The sequence below is a fragment of the Pseudorasbora parva genome, chromosome 22 (genome assembly GCF_024679245.1).
Source record: "Pseudorasbora parva isolate DD20220531a chromosome 22, ASM2467924v1, whole genome shotgun sequence".
NCBI lineage: Eukaryota > Metazoa > Chordata > Actinopteri > Cypriniformes > Gobionidae > Pseudorasbora > Pseudorasbora parva.
This window is the reverse complement of record NC_090193.1, coordinates 17863470-17883540: the sequence shown is the minus strand read 5'-3', so window position 1 is coordinate 17883540 and position 20071 is coordinate 17863470. Positions and strand designations below refer to the sequence as shown.

Here is a 20071-nt window from a genome sequence, read left to right as displayed (position 1 = left end):
CTTTCTACATATGCAAGCTTTCCTCGATGTCCATGAAGGAAAGACGATCATTTTACTTGAATTTTGTGTTTATTTCTTAAAAAGACAAAACAGTTGTAGAATATGAACATTTATGCACAGACAGAGAGACGGAAATCACTGGAACACAACCGTGTCCAACATTGCGGCGAGGCACTGCACAATATTGGATGTCATAAGAACATCCACATGCTCTTCCAAATGCCGTTTGGGATCCTACAGAGAGAAAGAGAATGGTGGTAAACACTATTATAATTTGAGCTGCTGCCGCTGGTGAGTATTTGGCAGGTCACCTATGGTTTTTACAGTAATTCCTAGGGCTGGGCATTGACACAAATTTCACAATTCCATTTGATTATTGATTCACAAGCCTGTGATTCAATTTCGATTCATTATCCAACATGTTGAATATTTACGGGAGCATAGACGGAAACATTAAGATGTCATTTGTCATGTTTGTTTATTCTAAAGAGATTTTGCGAGATTTTATGTGTTCACAGTCGGGTTTGTTTGAGGATGGAATCTGTTGTGTGTGGTGTCTTGGTCACATTACTATAACATTAAAGGTTAAAATTAACTGGTTTATAGGTGACTTACATTTAAATGTAAGGAATTGTATATACAGTACATTAAATGTATGTACATACAAGGAAGTTTCTTATAATATTTTCCTTTTTTAAATATGAATATTTAAATGGTGGCTAACGGGTGGCTAACAGGTTCAGTAAAAATCGATGACTGGGTTTTGAATGGCTTTTCTGAGGTAAATGTAATTACGTGACATTGTTTACAAGCTGTTGAATTGACGTTTTTCAGCAGCTGAAATGGAGCGATTATGTGTGACATGATACAGACCTTCTGACTTTCATTCATGTTTATTTCATGCTGTAACTAGTTTTGGTCACACCACATTGAAGAGCGCGGAAGCGGTATTTAATGTATGAATTTGGTAAAATGACTGAACTTGAAAGCTGACACTTTGTTTTATATCAGAATTGACAAAGCTTATTGTGATTAATTGGATGGGAGGTGTGTGCAAAGTTTTGTTCATTCATCACCTGAAAACAGCATAGACTGAAAGATCGATTCTTGGAATTTAAGGGCCTGGTCACACCTGCCCCTTGGTCTGGGTCTGGCCTTGCTCCATAGAGGAGTAATTATCCCCGAACAGAAACTGTTTGGACCAATGAAATCATCAGGGCGGGCTTTAGACGATGATGGACAGATGATCAACAGTAACGTAATCATGCACGTCATCAAAGAGGCTTGGATTATATTTTTTCGAATCCTAAACGGAGAGCTTGTTTGTATCTGCATTCACCTTCACAATTTCTCTCAGAAATGATGATCATGTTGGGTGAGTACTCTGTGTATCATTAAATTATTTTATTTTTTTGCAACATCGGCAAAGATCGTGTATTCCAGCCTGATACCAGCGCGCGTGCAGACAGGGTTGCCAAGTTTTTACAACAAAACCCGCCAACTACTAGCCCTAAACAATAGCTTCTCAGGGGGTTCTCCGGGGGAAAATGGCGTTTGGGGGGTAAAATGTGTGTTATTTTGGCAAGGTTGCCTGCTAAAATTCGCACTCATGGGTCTATATATCATATAATAGTCGCTTTAACCCGCGAACATAGAAAACAACCCGCGGGGGAAAAAACGCGGACTTAGCAACACAGTGCAGTTGAACTATGTCGACATTTGACAATGCGTCTCTCCGTTGCTCTGATTGGTTGTAAGTCTATCCAATTGAGGTCTTTCCTGGTTCGGTTGAAACTAGGCATGTGCCGATATCAATTTTTCATGTTGCGATTAATTGATGAAGTTTTATCACGATATACGATATTATCACGATATTGAAATAAGTTGCAAAAAAAAAGTGTTGCCATAGCATAACAGCGTTAAGAACTATTTTTGTAAGAACAAAAATAATTGAATGTTTAAATACAATAATGCACCAAAAATATATACAGCTCTGGAAAAAAATTAAGAGACCCCTCATTGAGAAATCAATGTTAAGTGGTCTCTTGATTTTTTTCAGAGCTGTAAAAGTACAATTTTCAAACAGATTAAAGTGCAAAAGAATTAGGCTATAAAGAACAACAGGTAGGCTTACAAATTACAATAAGGGCTCATTACTTAATGCATTAACTAAGATTGAGCAACAGCTATATTTGGTACAGAAAGTATAATGTTTTTGTTAATGTTAGTTAAGAAATACTGATCATTGTTAGTTTTATCTTAGGTCCATTAAAAGTTATTTTGATTTTGATTTTAATGTTATTAAAAAGTAACTAAGAAATTAACATAGAATGATTAATTCTTTATAAGTATTTTTCATTGTCAGTTTGGTAATAATGAATTAACATGTTAACTAATGAAGTCGTATCTCAAAGTTATACTGAACAATAACAAATAATTAGAACAGTTCTAATTATTAGGGTTGTATTCCAGATTAAAACATAAAAATGTTTAAATTTGAAAATAAATAGCCTATTAAGTCTTTAAGTATCAAGTATTTGGTGCTGTGATGAACAACACTGAGATTACAAAAACGAATGGCTGTTTTAAAAACTACACGCGTTTTTTTTTGTTTGTTTGCAGGGGTTTCCGGGGTAACCGGCTCCATTCTGCAGTTCATTAGCGCCCTCTGCTGTCACTGAGCGGCACTTCAGCAGCGCGTCTCCTTCACCGGTTCAGTAGGGCTGGTCGATTCCGAAATTTTTGGAATCGATTCCGATTCCAATTCCTGTGTCCGGAATCGACGGAGTCGATTCCAAGAATCGATTCCGCACTGTTGTTTTCGATTCCTTTTCGATTCTTCTTTTTTTAACAAAATCGATGGTGAACCTAGTTCCGGAGTGACCGCAGGATACAAGGATGTAGAAAGTATCCTTCTCCGAAACTTTATTTGTAAAATGATGATACATTTCCATAACTCTGATGAATTTTAAATGATGGATTCTCCTGAAATGGCCCATATAGCCCAGAAGTAAATGCGATTTAGCGTAATAAATCAAAAGGATAGCACATTATTCATGGATGTGCATTTATTGCATGTTTAAAACTACATGACATGTCTAAAATGCATGTGCACAGTTAAGTTAAATGACTACATTCAAATAAGTGCTTGCACAGAATGTACGAGGTAAAATAACCACAATATTAAAGAAAAAAATTATATAAGAGTGCGCAGTTTATTTGTCAATCAGATGCGCGAGCAAGTTGCGTTCATTACTATAGCAACATAGACTCGGTCATTAAGCTGTACTCTAGTCTAGGCACATTTTCTTTCAGTTATCAATGGATTAATGAAAATAAAAGAAAATAGAAAATTTAAATAAGACCCTCACATCTGCATCTGTAAGCAGCGCTCAAAACCTACCGTTGTGGATAACAGAACCATTTCACAATTTAAAATTATGTTTTTGTGTGCAAAATGTAGCAAACTTGTCCACGATGCAGGATCACAGAAGGAAACAATGACAATAAACACTATTAAACTAAGTGAAGGAAAGGTATAGTAATAATCAGCGATATGCGTTCACATATGGCTCGATTTGAACGTTTCATACCATAAAAATAAGTAGTTAGAATTACGTTCTAGTGACTTCATCACACAATGACGCAAAAAAACCGCTGAATTGCTTTATTTTTAACTCGTAATTTGAAACTAACTGTTCAAAAGAACCTTTTGCAAAAAATAAATAGACTTCCAATCATTATTAGTAAGCGAGAGACAAGTGAATAAAGAGGAGTCGATTCCCCGCGATGGAATCGATTCCAAACGTTGGAATCGACTCTCGATTCCCAACGCCTTGGAATCGAGGAATCGATTCTTTTTGGAATCGATTCCCAGCCCTACGGTTCAGTCATGTGCAAACCATAGACCGTAAAAAAATACCGTTGGGCTTGTTTATATCTGAGCGCGTGTCCCTTTGACGCAGAATACAGCGGTGTTGAGCATTTATACGGTTGATGGGCAAAGTATTCTTGAGTGCATTATAAAATGCACTGATTATAATTTTGCAGTATAAAATGCAAACCCTGAGATGAATAAAATAAAACAAAAAAAACAGACTATTTCTTTCACAATACCATGTGGTGTCACTACATTAAATCCATGGTGAATGTTTATGATTTAAGGACTCGTGCAACAATGGTTTCTAATGGTTTCCACGTCAGTGCTGTTTGATATCTGTGGGTTATTAACGATTCCCACTAGATCTCGTAGCGATTTTATTAATTCTGCGGCTAATTCAAACGGTTCTCAGTGGATCTCCCAATGCTGTGAAGTAACAGTGTTGTGTGATCAAGATCATCCCGTGTATGAGCTCGACGCTGTATCTAAAACGAGCAGCGCGGTTCCGTTTCGCTTTGGTTTTGTTTGCGTTTTCTCATTTGCAACAGAAATGACAGATCTTATAAATTGGGTAACGTGGTGGAAAAAAGTGTGAACGATAAACAAAATTGTCACACCAGCTAGGACATTTTTTGCAAAATGTGACTATTTAGTTGCAGTCTGGAGCCCTGCACTACTTTTAATGAAGATGATTGTTTTGATGACCGTCTTCAACTTACTTTCAGTTTTAAAGTTTTTAGCAATTTGCTACTCTTGATGTGTGTTGCAACATGTCACACAGCCGTCTTCTCACACTGTTACTTTTTTAACATTTTGGAGGAGTAAAACTTACATATGTGGTTTTGAGAACCAGATGCATTTACATTTGTCCAGTTTCTTCTGGAATACATTTCAGACTACCTCCTGAAGTGGTTCGACTCGAGTGATCATGTATAAATCCGTCTCAAAAGCGTTTCAGAGGGCATTTACACCTGATCTTTTCCGATCAGAGAAAACACATGAAGTAACCAGGTTCCGATATTGTTCTTTCAAAATAAGAAATTGATTGAAATCAATAGTTTTAACCCAGCTCTAGTAAATATAGTGACAAACCACCACCAACATGAAGAAAGAAACAAAGAAAATAATAACCTGTTTTCCAACGTTCTTAATCGCAAGCTGCTCAGGAGTCATCTTGTCTTCTTCCTCTACAGCCTGAAGGAACAAAAAAGAAATTAAATCAAACACACTAAACAAAAACATCTGCCACAGGCTACAACGAAAAGCTCCCTAAAGCTCAATTTCAGCTCGCCATTGAGAGCAAGACACCCATGCCCCTGTGCATTCTCACCTTATTGTAGTTCTTGGCCAGTTCGAGCATCTCCTTGACGATGGTCTCGTTCAGTTTGCAGTGTTCACTGTAATCCTGCAGGGTCAGACCCTCCATCCAGCTTTTCTTATGGAGGTTAAGTAACATCTGAACACATAAACACAAAATGACCGTCTGGTTTTAACAAATCAAAAACAAAAAGGCATGTTAAAACATCTACAAGTTCAAACCTTCTGTTCCAATTCATTTTTCCTGTAGTTGATGGTAATGGAGTAATAATGTCGGTTCAGCCCATGAATCAAAGCCTGCACAAGAGAAACAACTTAATACATTTCTACATTAAAAGTTATTAACACTATTAAAAAATATTATAATTAATAAATATATTATACATACATATATAAAAATGTCACCTGAATAGAGGGCTTGTTGAGGTGTCCCAGGTTAGAAGTGGTTTGACGTGGCTCATGACCTAGTACCATCATATTGGCATTTATTAGCCTGAAAGCATCAATCACAACCTGGAGGAGGAAAATGAATAGTGGTGTTCATATTTAATAGTCTACATATAAGGATTTTTTAGTTTTGATGGCATTATGGGAGCTACAAAATAACCTCACTGTGGTTTTAGAGAGTGAGAGGACACCAGTAAATAAAATCTGATCTAATCCAAACAACAGAAAAAGACATTTACAGTAAAAGGCTGAGCGCAGGCTTTGCAACAATAGCTAATGCTTTGTGCTGTCACATCCCATATTGTGATGATAGCGCACCTGAGCTCACAGCACACACAGGTCAGGCCTGCCCACATGAGCACTATTTAGAACATCGAGCCAAACAGATTCTCCTTGCAAAACCATGACATTCTGTGCCAGTTTTTTTTTAAACTGGCTCTAAAAAAAATCAATATTAGACTGCACGTTACTTAGCTTTAAAAACTAGTAAGCGTGCACGGAGGATGATTATATTATTATTTAGAAGGGTAAAAGTTCCCAGACTAGCTACAAAGGACATTGACACAAAAGTATTTGAGTAGTACGTTTGCCAGCGTAAGGTACCTTGTTGATGGAAAAAGCATGAAGAATAATATTGAACTATACTGGGAAACAAACTAATAATGGGAATCTTGTTGCTACAGGTGTAGGTTCAGCATGGTTAGCTAAATCCAGGCCGGGTTTGTTATTGTATCATGCCGAATCATGCTTAAAAAGGAATAGTTCACCCCAAAATGAAATTTGTATCATTTACTCACCCTAATGTTGTTCCAAACCCGTAAACCTTTTGTTCATCTTCAGAACACAAATGAAAGAGGAAAGCTTTCTGTCCCTCCATTGACAGTTACGCAACTACCACTTTGACGCATCAAAAAGTTAACAAAAAGATTGTAAAACTAATCCATATGAATTGAGCGGTTTATTACATTTTCTGAAGAGACACGATCACTTTATATGATGAACAGATTTAATTTAGGTTTTTTGTTTGAGCTGTTGGAGGTTCAGCAAGAACCAAAGAGGTTAATTCTCCTTTTACACAGCACATTTGAGCTTCAGCAAGAACCAATGAGGTTCATTCTCCTGTTACGCAGCACATTTGAGCTTCAGCAAGAACCAATGAGATTCATTCTCCTGTTACGCAGCACATTTGAGCTTCAGCAAGAACCAATGAGGTTCATTCTCCTGTTACGCAGCACATTTGAGCTTCAGCAAGAACCAATGAGATTCATTCTCCTGTTACGCAGCACATTTGAGCTTCAGCAAGAACCAATGAGATTCATTCTCCTGTTACGCAGCACATTTGAGCTTCAGCAAGAACCAATGAGGTTCATTCTCCTGTTACGCAGCACGTTTGAGCTTCAGCAAGAACCAATGAGGTTCATTCTCCTGTTACGCAGCACGTTTGAGCTTCAGCAAGAACCAATGAGGTTCATTCTCCTGTTACGCAGCACGTTTGAGCTTCAGCAAGAACCAATGAGGTTCATTCTCCTGTTACGCAGCACGTTTGAGCTTCAGCAAGAACCAATGAGGTTCATTCTCGTGTTCCGCAGCATGTTTGAGCTTCAGCAAGAACCAATGAGGTTCATTCTCCTGTTACGCAGCATGTTTGAGCTTCAGCAAAGAACCAATAAGGCTCACTCTCATCATTCTCCATCATATAAAGCGATCGATTCTCTTCAGATATTTTGGACTAAACCACTCAATTCTCATTTTGAGGCTTTTTGAAGCATCAAAGTTGTGAAGACTGTCAATGAAAGGACAGAAATCTCTCAGATTTAAATAATTCTATTTCTATATTTGTGTTATAAAGATTAACAAAAGTCTCACGGGGTTGAAACGACATGAGAGTATTCACAAAGCATTAAGAGCACCACTAAGAGTTCTCCTAAATGGCAGTAAAAGTTCTTAGTTAAGAGTTTTTTCTTAAAATCTATTCACAAAGCTGCTGAGAGCTAGCCTAGAAATCGCACTAGCGGCAGCAAATCTAATCTGCCCACGAGTGTCATCTAACAACTCTCAATACACTTCTGAGCTGTAAACGCCAAACTCAGGTCGGGCCAATCACATAGTGTATAGAGTCGGTGGGCGGGGCTTAACATAATGACGGCAGAGTTGCGCTTGCGTGCTTCTTCTAGTAAACACAGAAACTGGCGAACGGCGGTCTTTCAAATCAGCTTTGACCGCGACTCTGGAAGACTTGGAGTTAAGCTTTTCTCTGAGAAAAGAACAAAGAACGGGATACTTAAAAAGGGAAGATGTGTTCTGAGTTTTGCCGACAGGATACAGCGAAAGTTTAATCTTTCAACTAACGTTAGCTCTGCTTCACCTGCTTTGCTCTGGTTGGTTGTAGCGCTATCCTATCGCGTGCAGAGGGAGTTTGAAAGACAACCGTTTATCCCGCCCCTCAGATTGAGCTCTGTCAATGGTGAGTTTCCAGACCAAACATCTTGATGTGGGTCTGGCTTGTCAGGCTAGCTGAGAGCAACTTTTACTAAGGAATAGAGAGAAGTTTTAAGCTAACAGTAAGGGTCTGGGTTGACCTCGTTGCTATGGATGATGTCATCACACTTACTAACAATGACCACAGAGATTGGCTGTTAAGGGAGGAGTCTCTGCAAGTGATTTAATTATAGAAATATTTTGTTGAACATGTTTTAATGTTGCTATATTCAAATAAAATGTTCAAAATAAGAATGTTGCCATATTCAAATAAAGATTTTAAACTAAAATTGTTGATATTTTCAAATAACGATTTTAAAAAGTAGGCTAAGTGTCACTAATTAAACTAGTATATGTTCAGCAAATTGTCAGACTCTAACATGTCTGCATCGAGAGATTGCAGAATTCAAGCAACAAATGATGTTTTATAAACAAAGTTTGTGAGGAGCCCATTAAAACTATCTAATCAGCGTTGGAGGAGGTATACTCTTAAGACTAAAAATTTAGGAGTCCTAAAATTATGGAAATGACAGAGAAAAAAATACTCCTTTTGGTAAAATGTTTTTATATTCAGGATGTATAAATAGAAGTTCCAATTTACTTTTTTAAATCCAGAAAAATAACTTTAAATATTCAGGATTTATAAATAAATATTGATATTACATATGTTTTTTCTAATATAATTTATATTCATTTTTATATATATATATATATATATATATATATATATATATATATATATATATATATATATATATATAAAGAAAGAAAGAAATAAAAATGCTTGAAAATGTTTAGTAAATAAATAAATGGAATGGCTGTTATGGTGAACAGTTTTTTTTATATTTTTAACCAAATACAGAAATGTATAATAAAATGTTATGATAAATTACATTTTATTAATTATATTGTCATAGCCTATTTCCAAAATAATAGGGAATCTGGAGATATGGGCATGTTTTTACAGCATAAAAGTACCAGCAAAAGAAAACCTTACAATTATAAAGTTATAATTATAGTATTAATAAAGACTCCAAATAATTCAAATAGTATTAAAGCCTTTAGAACTACAAAAAAAATTACTTCATCATGCACAATGCCTTGTTTCACATGCAGTGTAACAATTTTAATTAGGCTTTTTAATTAGGTCTCAGATACACAAAACATCTACTGATGCTACTGATTTTAAATAGTACGCTACGAAGAACATAAAAGACAGTTGACCAAAACAAAAAAAGTTAAATAAAACACAAATAAAGCTTTGGACCAAATCACAAATTGGGATTTTTTTCTTGGACAAAAGAGTGATCAGTAGGAGAGGAAGCTGTATTGTGTGGAAGAGCACCGAACGCACAGACGTACACAAAGTAACACCTTCTGAACCCTGGGGACTCGTTAGATCCTGAATGAACGAAATGGTGTAAAATCCTGCAGAGCCCCACATCTGTGCTGAGGGGGACGTTCCCTTTGCCGGGATGTATGGCGGTTTGAATGTGTGATGCTCGGAGGGTGAATTATCATCAGGCACGGGAGAAAGACAGAGAGACCATGTAGTGCTGAGACAAGGAAGAACTCACAAACCCTTTTTAAACCACTTGTACTGTGTTCACAGAGGCGTGATGATACTTTTGAGGTGTGGGACATGAATATTTTAATACAGAAAACAAACAAATGCAATGCAGTGAAACCTTTCAGGTCAAATACTAAAGTTAAAGTTCAGCTAAATGTTTAATTCCCGTCCCCTCTCCACCACTCAGGTATATCAAGTAAAAAATATATGATATTATTGCTCAAATTGACTATGCATATAAATAATAAATGATTGTAATAATAGAATGTATTACAATAATATTAGCATCATAAAGAATGTATACTAAAGTTTAAGGCCATTAAATAATTATTTTATGCCTGCCATGGCTGCCTTTATTTGAGTAAAACACAGTTAAACAGAAATATATTGAAATTGTATTACAATTTTAAAATAGTTTTATAATGTAATATTCTTTCAAATGTGATTTATTTCTGTAATGGCAAAGCTGAACTTATATGCATGTAAAGTCAACCTAAAAAAATATTTACATCCATAATCAAACAAACTGAACTACATCTGCGTAGCATGTTATTTGCTTTCTCCCATTCATCATTTATTAATGCCCCTTTTCTCTTCCTATAAAACCATCTCTTCTTCCTGTCCCCATCCCCCTGCACAGGACTGATGGGAGAGATGGAGTCCTCACACTATCTCACGTGGTTCAGAGGGTGCTAATAGAGCTCACAGCGGCAAGCAGACAAGAAAAATCACAGAAATCCAGGCACTCTCACACTCTGACAGGAAGTGTGAGCGCATGTTCACATATACAAAAAGAAAAGAAAGAAAGAAGAATCTCTGCAGAATGTGTGTGTGAAGCAGTAACATCTGTAAGTGTGTGTTTAAAGAATGACCAATTCTTTTACATAATGACCAATTCCTTTAAAACGAGTGTTGCATTGCATATGTTTATGGACTGCTACCTTTCCTTTGACGCTCTGGATGGGATCGACCACCACGGCAACAGCCCGTTCAGACAGCGCCTCAAAACTCTGCTGTGTGTTAATGTCCACACCCGACAACCAGCAGCCAAAACCAGGGTGACTGTGGTACCAGCCCACCACCATTTCAGGCCTGCGCAGAGATCGCAAACCCTCATTATCTGACATACAGTTTTATATCAAAACAAGATTACACCTTCACTCAGATTCTCTCACCTTCCCGTCTGCTTTAACATATCCAACATCTTGGCTTGAAAAACAGGGTCCACAGCCTCAACACTCACACCCTGTCAACAGAACAAACAGTCAGAATAACTCTAGGTAAACACACTGTTAAGTGAAAAACACACTAAAGCTTGCTGTCAAACGCAATGCTCCAAATGTGATGTGACATCTATAGAAATATAATAGAAATATGCAGGGTCAAATTTAAGGCTTTTAAGACCTTTCTCAGATCAAATGAATATCATATTGGCAGGATATATCTATATATACACCGATCAGACATAACATTATGACAAGTGAAGTGAATAACACTGATAATCTCTTCATCAAGGCACCAGTTAGTGGGTGGGATTTTTTAGGCAGCAAGTGAACATTTTGTCCACAAAGTTGATGTGGAAAAATTGGCAAGCGTAATGATTTGAGTGAGATTGACAAGGGCCAAATTGTGATGGCTATACAACTGGGTCAGAGCATCTCTAAAACTGCAGCTCTTGCAGTGGTAGGGCCCTATAATTTCCGCAATCACGGAACCGCGGACGGAATCGCGGAATGGGCATATTAACGCGGAATCTGCATATAAACGCGGAATCTGGTGTTAACGCAGATTTCCCCGGAATTTTACATATCTGTAATGAAATTCTGTGTCGTGTGGGTTAAGAACGTATGTCTGAGGAAAGTGCAGACCGGGGGAAGCAAATCTTCGCGACACAACCCCTCCCGTCATTTCAGCTCGCCCTTCAAAACAATGAAAGTATGGCGAAGTTGGTCTCCACGGCTCTGCTTTCGGCAGCGAAAAAGTTAAGAAATTCGACGCTAACGGCGGTTTCACACTGCACGCGTGTGAAGAGCGGGAGCCGTGCGCTCGTTGTGCTCAGGCAGCATTGCTCGTGTATTGCACAGACAGACAAATATTGTCCATTCTGTCAGATTTTCCGGTGTTCTGCTCGACCCCTGTCATCTCGTGCTTTGATTTATAATGGGCACATTAGGCAGCAATGCATATCTGCTGCAAATGCGACCGTTTTCCCCTCTGTTCCAAACATATGCATTTAACATGCTGTATATGGGTAGTTTACATGATAAGTAACCATGATAAGTAAAGTTAAAATTAAGCATCTAGTTTTAATAATTTAAAGGGGCCTTTGAAGTTGGGGAAAAAAACTTCAGGCAGTGTTGTGTTTTCGTGTATTTTTATTTTTCACAGCTCTGGATATCATAATGGTGATTGTTAAACACACAGAACCAATTCACTACATGATATCATGGTGAAATGTGTTATTTTTTAATGTTAATTTTCAGCTTTAAATGTTTTACTTAATAGTACTGTATGTAAAAGATGATTCTTATGATTTTTTTTTGTTCTTTTAAAAAATATTACTTGAAAAAAAAAAGCTAATGGAGCACTTTCATTTTAACTTATATAAACTATTATAATGTATTTTACCGGAAAGTTTAAATAATAACCATTAATATTTGAAGTACTTGAAGTGCAGTGTTATGTTGCATCATATTTGTCCTAAAAAGTAAATGTGATGTTTGTTACCTCAATAAATTTAAGGTCATTCCTATTTTTTGTTTTATGTTCTATTATATTAACATTAAAAGCACACTCTTTTTTCACCAAAATAACAGTAAAGGGTAAAAAAAAAAACTGAATTGCCAAACATTTTAACGGAAAAAAAGGAATCTGCAAAAATTAAAACGAAAAAAACGGAATTTGCAAAAATTAAAACAGAAAAAACGGAATTTGGGAAAAAATAAAACGGATTTTATAGGGCCCTACAGTGGTATCAGTCTCTATCAAAAGTGGTCCAAGAAGGGAACAGTGAACAGTGGCGACAGGGTCATGGGCGGCCAAGGCTCATTGATGCACGTGGGGAACGAAGGCTACCCATTGTGGTCTGATCAAACAGACAAACTACTGTAGCTCAAATTGCTCGGTAGTTTGGAATTGGTAAAAAGCGCCTGGCAAAAAAATATAATAAGAAAATGAATGTTATACCTGATCGGGGTATGTAATAATAATCCTGTTTGTTTAGAATTTTATCATGCACATTAGCTTCTTTTCGATCGAAATACAATTTCACTCTCTGACAGTAGGTGGCATTTACAGAACAGCAGAAATGTAAGGCCGGAGACACACTGCGAGCGTGGTGTGAGCGTGGCGTTTCTGCTGCGTGTCAGACGATATTCACTGCACACCAGAGCACATTCATTGCACACCAGAAGCGTGTCTGACGCGGCACTGCTGCTGCTATTAATGTACAGGGAAGCCCTATACTTCATGTTAAATATAGATATATTGCCTATTGATACAGCAAAGACAACGTCGGCAGTAGCCTATTGGCCATATATATCTATGGTATTGACGGCAAAATAGGCTACAGAATATTTCGTTCTGTATTGACAGGTTTAATATTTCAAAATCGATAATTATGTTGATTTTTATTATTACAAAAAGGCCTATATCTGCATTTATGTAAACCTACAGACATTCAAACATGAAAATGTAATTTATTAATATGTATTTGTGTCAAAATGGCATATAAACATCTTTTCCTATGCTATTTTGCCTAGAAACGCTTCCAACACGCTTGTTTCACGCATGTCGCGTGAAAAATAGGTATCGGTAATCGTATCAGCTAATACTGCTTCCAGTGATCGGTAATCGTGATCGACCCAAAAAATCCTAGTCGGAGCACCCAACAGACCCTGATAGAGTATACCAGAATATCAAATTGTTAGGAAATTTTTCACTCACCGTTCCTGACTGCGGCATGGCAAACACGTCAATCACACGCACAGTGTAATCATCCACAAACTCTCCTAGCATCAGACCCATAACTTCCATGGGCACACCTGCACGGCCATGTTTCAGCATCTACACACACACACACACACACACACACACACACACACACACACACACACACACACATGAAATAAAACAGGAAAAATAACAATGGCTCTTCTTTTCTTAAATGGGGTCAAATTTGATTGATCTTTTGACATTTAAGAGGTATTGTACCATTAAAAAAATCTCACAAGTTTAAACCAACATCCACATTATAAAAAAAGCATTTATTTAATCAAGCTCCAAAAACAGCTCGCTTTGATATATATTACGGGATCTGTGACATCACATGGGCAAATACATTTGCATATGACTTCCTCCTCAATCAATAGTTTTATATCAGCCAATCATAACAGTGGCCGTTTATTGATAGGCTTTAAAGGAGCCGCTCCATAAAACCGATCATTTCCAGATAAAATAAGTGATGAAAATAATTGTTTTTGTGCAAAAAAAAAAAAACCCTTAGGAGCTTAAATATGGTAAATCAAATTGGTATTGACCAATCACATGTTAGTGTTTAATCATACACCCCTAATAGCAACATACAATGCATTTACAGAACCAAATTGAAACCACGACGACAGAACCAAAACCAGGAGAAATTAACCACTACAGTTACACAAAAACAGGTATGAAAGAGAAGGCGTGATAGAGGAACTGTGTGTATCCTGACCTTCAGCAGGGCGAGGGAGGAGATGTACACCTGTTCAGCTGTGTCCACAGCGGGGGCATCTGTGGGAGGACCCTGCAGAAAACACACACAGTTACACTTCTGCCCATGGGGAGTCAAATCTCTTTAGCAAGACACTGCTCATATATAAGGCAAGCCGATTGGACTTTTAACCATTTCAAGGAAACTCGTTTTTTATATCAACAATTCAATTTTCACACCATGAATCAAGAGTTCATTATATTAAAAAGAAAATGACAATTACTAGGCGTGTGATGACACGATATTGGGGGTTAAGACAATATTATTAAGAAACAATATATTTGAGAAATCTACAATGATAAAATATGACTGGGAAAAGTATTTTATTCGAATTAAAGTCACAAAATGCAAAATACAGATGCATTTTACTTATTTAACTAACAATTATTTTTAAAATCAAGTAATTGGTTAATTATTTTGGCAATTGAGCAATTTCTTTTAAGTGAATACTGCTTTAAAATGACTTAAAATACATAATGAAATGCATAATAATAACAACAACAAGTCAATCATTTATTTACATAAAGTATAAAATTGCTATAAAATGCAAAAGTAATTTTGTGGTTCTATTAAACAGCACTAAAAATACATAATGTAATATACATAAAACTGTAAACAATCAACTTATGTACATTTTGTATTATTAAAAAGCCTGAAGAGGGCATTAAAAGCATGGTGATTGTTGTTATCTCACTTAAATCTCACTTTAGTTTAACTTTCTGAGTATGAGTTATACACAGAAAAAGACTATATAATAATGCAAGCACTGTAAAAGATTTTGCAGTGATATCACAACAAGAAATATCATCACGTTTTGATATCGCGCGGCACGAGATCTCGTCACATCCCAAATAATTACAATATGAATTTCTGCTAACAAAAATATTATTAAAAGACAACATTTTTTTAAATACCATCATTCTAAATAGCTGTAATTTCATTTTCACCAGTTAAATATTCCAATGATCACATTCAAATGGAATTTAACAATATTTTACAAGTAAAAATCCCATTGCTGATATCAAGAACTATTGTAATTGTTGACATCAAAAACTAATTTCCTAGGAATGATTTAAAGTCAAACAAGCTTGCCATAAATACCAGCCCTCGCTGAGACAGGATTTTTAATTCTAGTAAATGGATCATCCGACCTGCACTGGATCCGTTTACATTTAATACTAAAATACACCTTGGACAGAGCAAAACGTACAATAAGGGAGATTAGTTACCTTTTCAAGATCTATCTATCATTCTTATGTCTGACAACATTCAGTGAAGCATGTAATGCATGCAAGAGACCCTAACCTTGACACATTTGAGGTGGATGTTAACACCAGATGTCAAAAGAGTTGTTAATTAGTCAACTTATTAACAAAGTTCTTTAAAACCTCTACTAATACTATGAGAAGAAGAATGTGACTAATGGATCTTAAAGACTGAAAAATTAGATGGTAATAAATGTAATAAATCAGCAATAAAATTGACAGGCATTATTTTATTGGGGATTTAAAGTGCTTTGGAGACATATGGTATGTGTGACCCTGGCCCACAAAACCAGTCATAAGTCACGGGTATATTTGTGGCAATAGCCAACATACATTTTATTGGTCAAAATTGTGGATTTTTCTTTTATGCCAAAAATCATTTAAATAATGAGAAAAGATCAGGTTCCAAGAAGATATTTTGTAAATTTCCTACGGTAAATATGTTTAAAAAAAAATGTATGAGGAGAATATTTTTTGTGCGCAAAAAACAAACCAAAATAATTATTTTTGTTTGTTTATTGCGCACAAATGGTATTCTCGACACTTCATAAAATTAAGGTTGAAGCACTGAAGTCACATGGATGATTTTAACGATGTCTTCACTACCTTTCTGGACCTTGAAAGTAGTAATTAAATTGCTGTCTAAGGAGGGGTCAGACAGCTCTCAGATTTAATCAAAATATTTTAATTTTTGTTCCAAAGATGAACAAAGGTTTTACGGGTTTGGAACGACATTCGGATGAGTAATTAATGACAGAACTTTCATTTTTGGGTGAACTAACCCTTTAGCCGTTATTCATTATGTAATTCCAGAAATTCCAAGAACTGCATTCTTCAATAAGAACAATATTATTTAACTTACTGAGGGAAGAGAAAGAAAAGTAAATCAATTTTACTTGATTTACTATAGCTCAAACAGTAGAGCATGGTGCTAGCAACGCCAAGGTCATGGGTTCGATTCCCAGGGAGAGCAAGAATTGACAAAAATGTAAAAATGTGTACCTTGAATGCAATGTAAGTCGCTTTGGATAAAAGCGTCTGCCAAATGCATTAATGTAAATTTACAGTACACTTGATTGTGTTTTTACAATTTCAATTTATAATTGAGTTTGATTATTTTAGAATATTCATAATAATGTATTCATTTAAATATTTTCATCCTGTGGTGGGGAGGAAGTAAATGTTTGTAAAAAAAAAAAAAGATTTATTCAAATCATAATTGTGGCTGGATATCTGAACACAAAAGCAAATGCAGGAAAAGTTCATAGATTGAGAGGTCCCGTTCGTCAGTACGGTCTGATTGACAGCTCCACCTAAAGCACAGGATTGATGCCAGTGTAACAAACAGAGGACTGAAGAGATATCCTGCGAAATCTATCCATCAGCTTGGGAAACATCTTTTAGAGGTTAAGTGACCCTTGTGTAAGCGTCACATTTATGCACCTCAATTATCATCAAATACACACACATTAGGCCATGTGGATACGTGTGAACATCAAACAGCCAATCAGAGCTCACTAGGACTAAAAAAGTCAATATGGAACTGCACAAATCCAATCAACACCGTCCAAAATCCAATCAATCCTTTATGGAATATTATTGGGTTTAAAACATGTGCAGCTGCAGGCGGAAATAAAAGTATGAAACCAGCACGACCGAAAAGAAAGGAATCATGGGCGTTTTTCCCCCCGTGCCCCTCTCTCACTGTCTTCCGAGCTGACTGCTGGAGTGGGGTGTGAATCAGAGGGAGACAGCCTGTTACTGGAAGTGTTAATTGGCAGAGAGAGCTGAGAGACGTCTCTCTACCCATCATGCGCAGGCCTTGAGAAGAACCACATTAGGGCACTCAGAATACCAACACCCCCTCAATAACACCACCCAAAAAAGCATCCTATTTGTGCACCTGCTTCCCATTTGACACATTTATGCTCACATTAAGCTCCTAGAAAAACTCAAGTGCTGGGATTTTCACTAACAGGGAGTGTTTGCAGTAATACAGATGTCATTATGTACGAATCAAATGCTTTTAACCTTGCTGGGGGGAAAAAAACATCTTAAAACAGTCTAAGCTGGTGTGATAGGGTTTTAGGCACATTTAATCTGGATTGGTTTTCAGATCGGGTTTTTTTTTCAGCATGAAAGTGTTTAACTATATACAATACTGTTCAAAAGCTTGGGGTATGCAAGTTATTAGTCTGTATTCTAATTCAAAACTTTTATCTAATATGTGTATGTGAATATCATACATTTTTAAACTTAATTTATTCCTGTGATGGCAAAGCTGAATTTTTCATCACTTCAGTGCCACATAACCCTTCAGGAATCACGCTGATTTATTGAACAAAAATGTATAGAACAAAAAAAATGTCCATCAATGTTGAAAATGGTTGTGCTGGTTCATATTTTTGTGCAAACTTATTTTTTTTTCTTCAGGAAAGTTTAATAAATAGAAGGTTCAAAAGAACAGCATTTGTTTTAAATTGAAATATGTAACATTATAAATATATTTACTGTCACTTTTCAACTTCATTCTTGCTGAAAAATATTAATGTCTTTAAAAAAATAATGCTCTCATTTCACAATAGTTCCATTTAACATTAGCTAACATGACCTAACAATGGAAAATACTTCTAGTCCCAAAGCATTTGGTTAATTTTAACATTTGCCAATACATTTTAAAAATCAAAAGCTAAATCTGTTCATATTTAATGGACCTGAGCTAATCATTGACATTTAACCAGGTTTATTCTTAAAAGAAGACTTTTAAATTTAGATAAATTAAATTAAAACAACTTTTTGTAAGACCATTCCCCTTAATGAGAAACTTGTTAATGAACATTAATCAATTTAAAATATACACTAATAACATGACAGTCAGAGCAAGTGCATTATGGAGATAATCAGTGACTATTTCTCAGTATCTCACTGTGTGTTTGATGGCAGTTTTAGTAATCATCAGTGTTGATGTGCTGTGTGAAGCCATCTCCAGCTTCTGCTGTCACTCACAGCAGCCACTCACAACATCATGTTTATCAAATATATCTTAATATCAGAATAAATATTATTACCTGACTGAGTCCCGGCATCCCCCCTCCAAGTCTCAAAAGCCGGTCCATTCCTTAGATCTAGACACATAGAAACAAGCAGATCTCTTTAGTTTACAAGTTTGTCAGTTTGTCATATTAAAGGCTCTGGACACGTTTATGAATGTTGCTGAATCATGAATATTAACATTGTGGGCGTTCAAAACAAATACATACATATCATAACGAACTGTTTTTAAACTGTAACTAATAACTAATCCAAGGTGTCAACCTCAAATATTAACATTAAAAAGGCTTTATTTGTTAAATACACAAGTCAGACAGTATTTTAACTGCCAGACCTAAATTGCTAACATGCTGAGCTACTTAGCATAGTGCTATTTACACAGAAACATGACAATTCATATGCACACAAACAACGGGAAAAGGACAATGTGTAGACATATAATATATTGTCAAATGAGAGGCAATAATTTAGATTTTATTCATGTATAACTTTATTTAATCTCTAAACAAATGTATGAAAGGCTAATGATGCTACAGAAGCTAAATACATCACTCAGCAACATACTAAGCGTTTACAATCACACAAACAGCCTCCCGCAGGCTGCAATATTCCATAAACTTCGATTTTATGATAGAAAATGTGTATTATTCTTTTACCTTTGCAATGAGAATGAGATAATGTCAAAGTGCCAGCTGAGTTTCAGCCCGACTAAGTTGCAATGAATCAGCCAGAATTACCACCGTGAAACGTACCACAACAGGGTTATACGAGACAGGGAGATTGGGTTTTCAAAATAAAAGTCTTGAATAAAATAACAAACGTCAACATAAACGTAAACGTTTAAACAATTCTCAGATTTTAGAGCTTTCTAACACAAAATATATCATAAAATAATTTCATTTATCATATTTGTATTGTATTAAATAGTCTGAAGTATATAGTTTTGGTGATATATATATATATATATATATATATATATATATATATATATATATATATATATATATATATATATATATATATATATATATATATATATATATATATATATATATATATATATATATATATATATATATATATATATATATATATATATATATATCAGCATACTAGCTACCAATCAACCTTTTCTATTCTATTCTATTCTATTCTATGCTATTCTATTCTATTCTATTCTATTCTATTCTATTCTATTCTATTCTATTCTATTCTATTCTAATTGCTAAATGCCTCACGCCACAAACAAGGTGGATAATACGCCATTATTTACTCTTGTGCACTGTTTTTTTACACTAAGATATTTTCCCTTT

General features: G+C 35.7%; 1 protein-coding gene across 1 annotated transcript; it reads right to left on the bottom strand.

Moving 5' to 3' along the window:
- Positions 1-50: 50 nt before the first annotated feature.
- psmd14 (proteasome 26S subunit, non-ATPase 14) lies at positions 51-19534 on the bottom strand. Its single transcript, XM_067431176.1, has 11 exons — positions 19415-19534; positions 18776-18832; positions 14404-14475; positions 13638-13757; positions 10868-10938; positions 10634-10784; positions 5603-5710; positions 5420-5494; positions 5211-5336; positions 5012-5074; positions 51-234 (listed from the first exon to the last, which is right to left on the bottom strand). The coding sequence occupies exons 2-11, from the start codon at positions 18821-18823 to the stop codon at positions 136-138; spliced, it is 933 nt and encodes a 310-aa protein (XP_067287277.1). The 5' UTR covers positions 18824-18832; positions 19415-19534; the 3' UTR covers positions 51-135.
- Between the last annotated feature and the right edge of the window lie 537 nt (positions 19535-20071).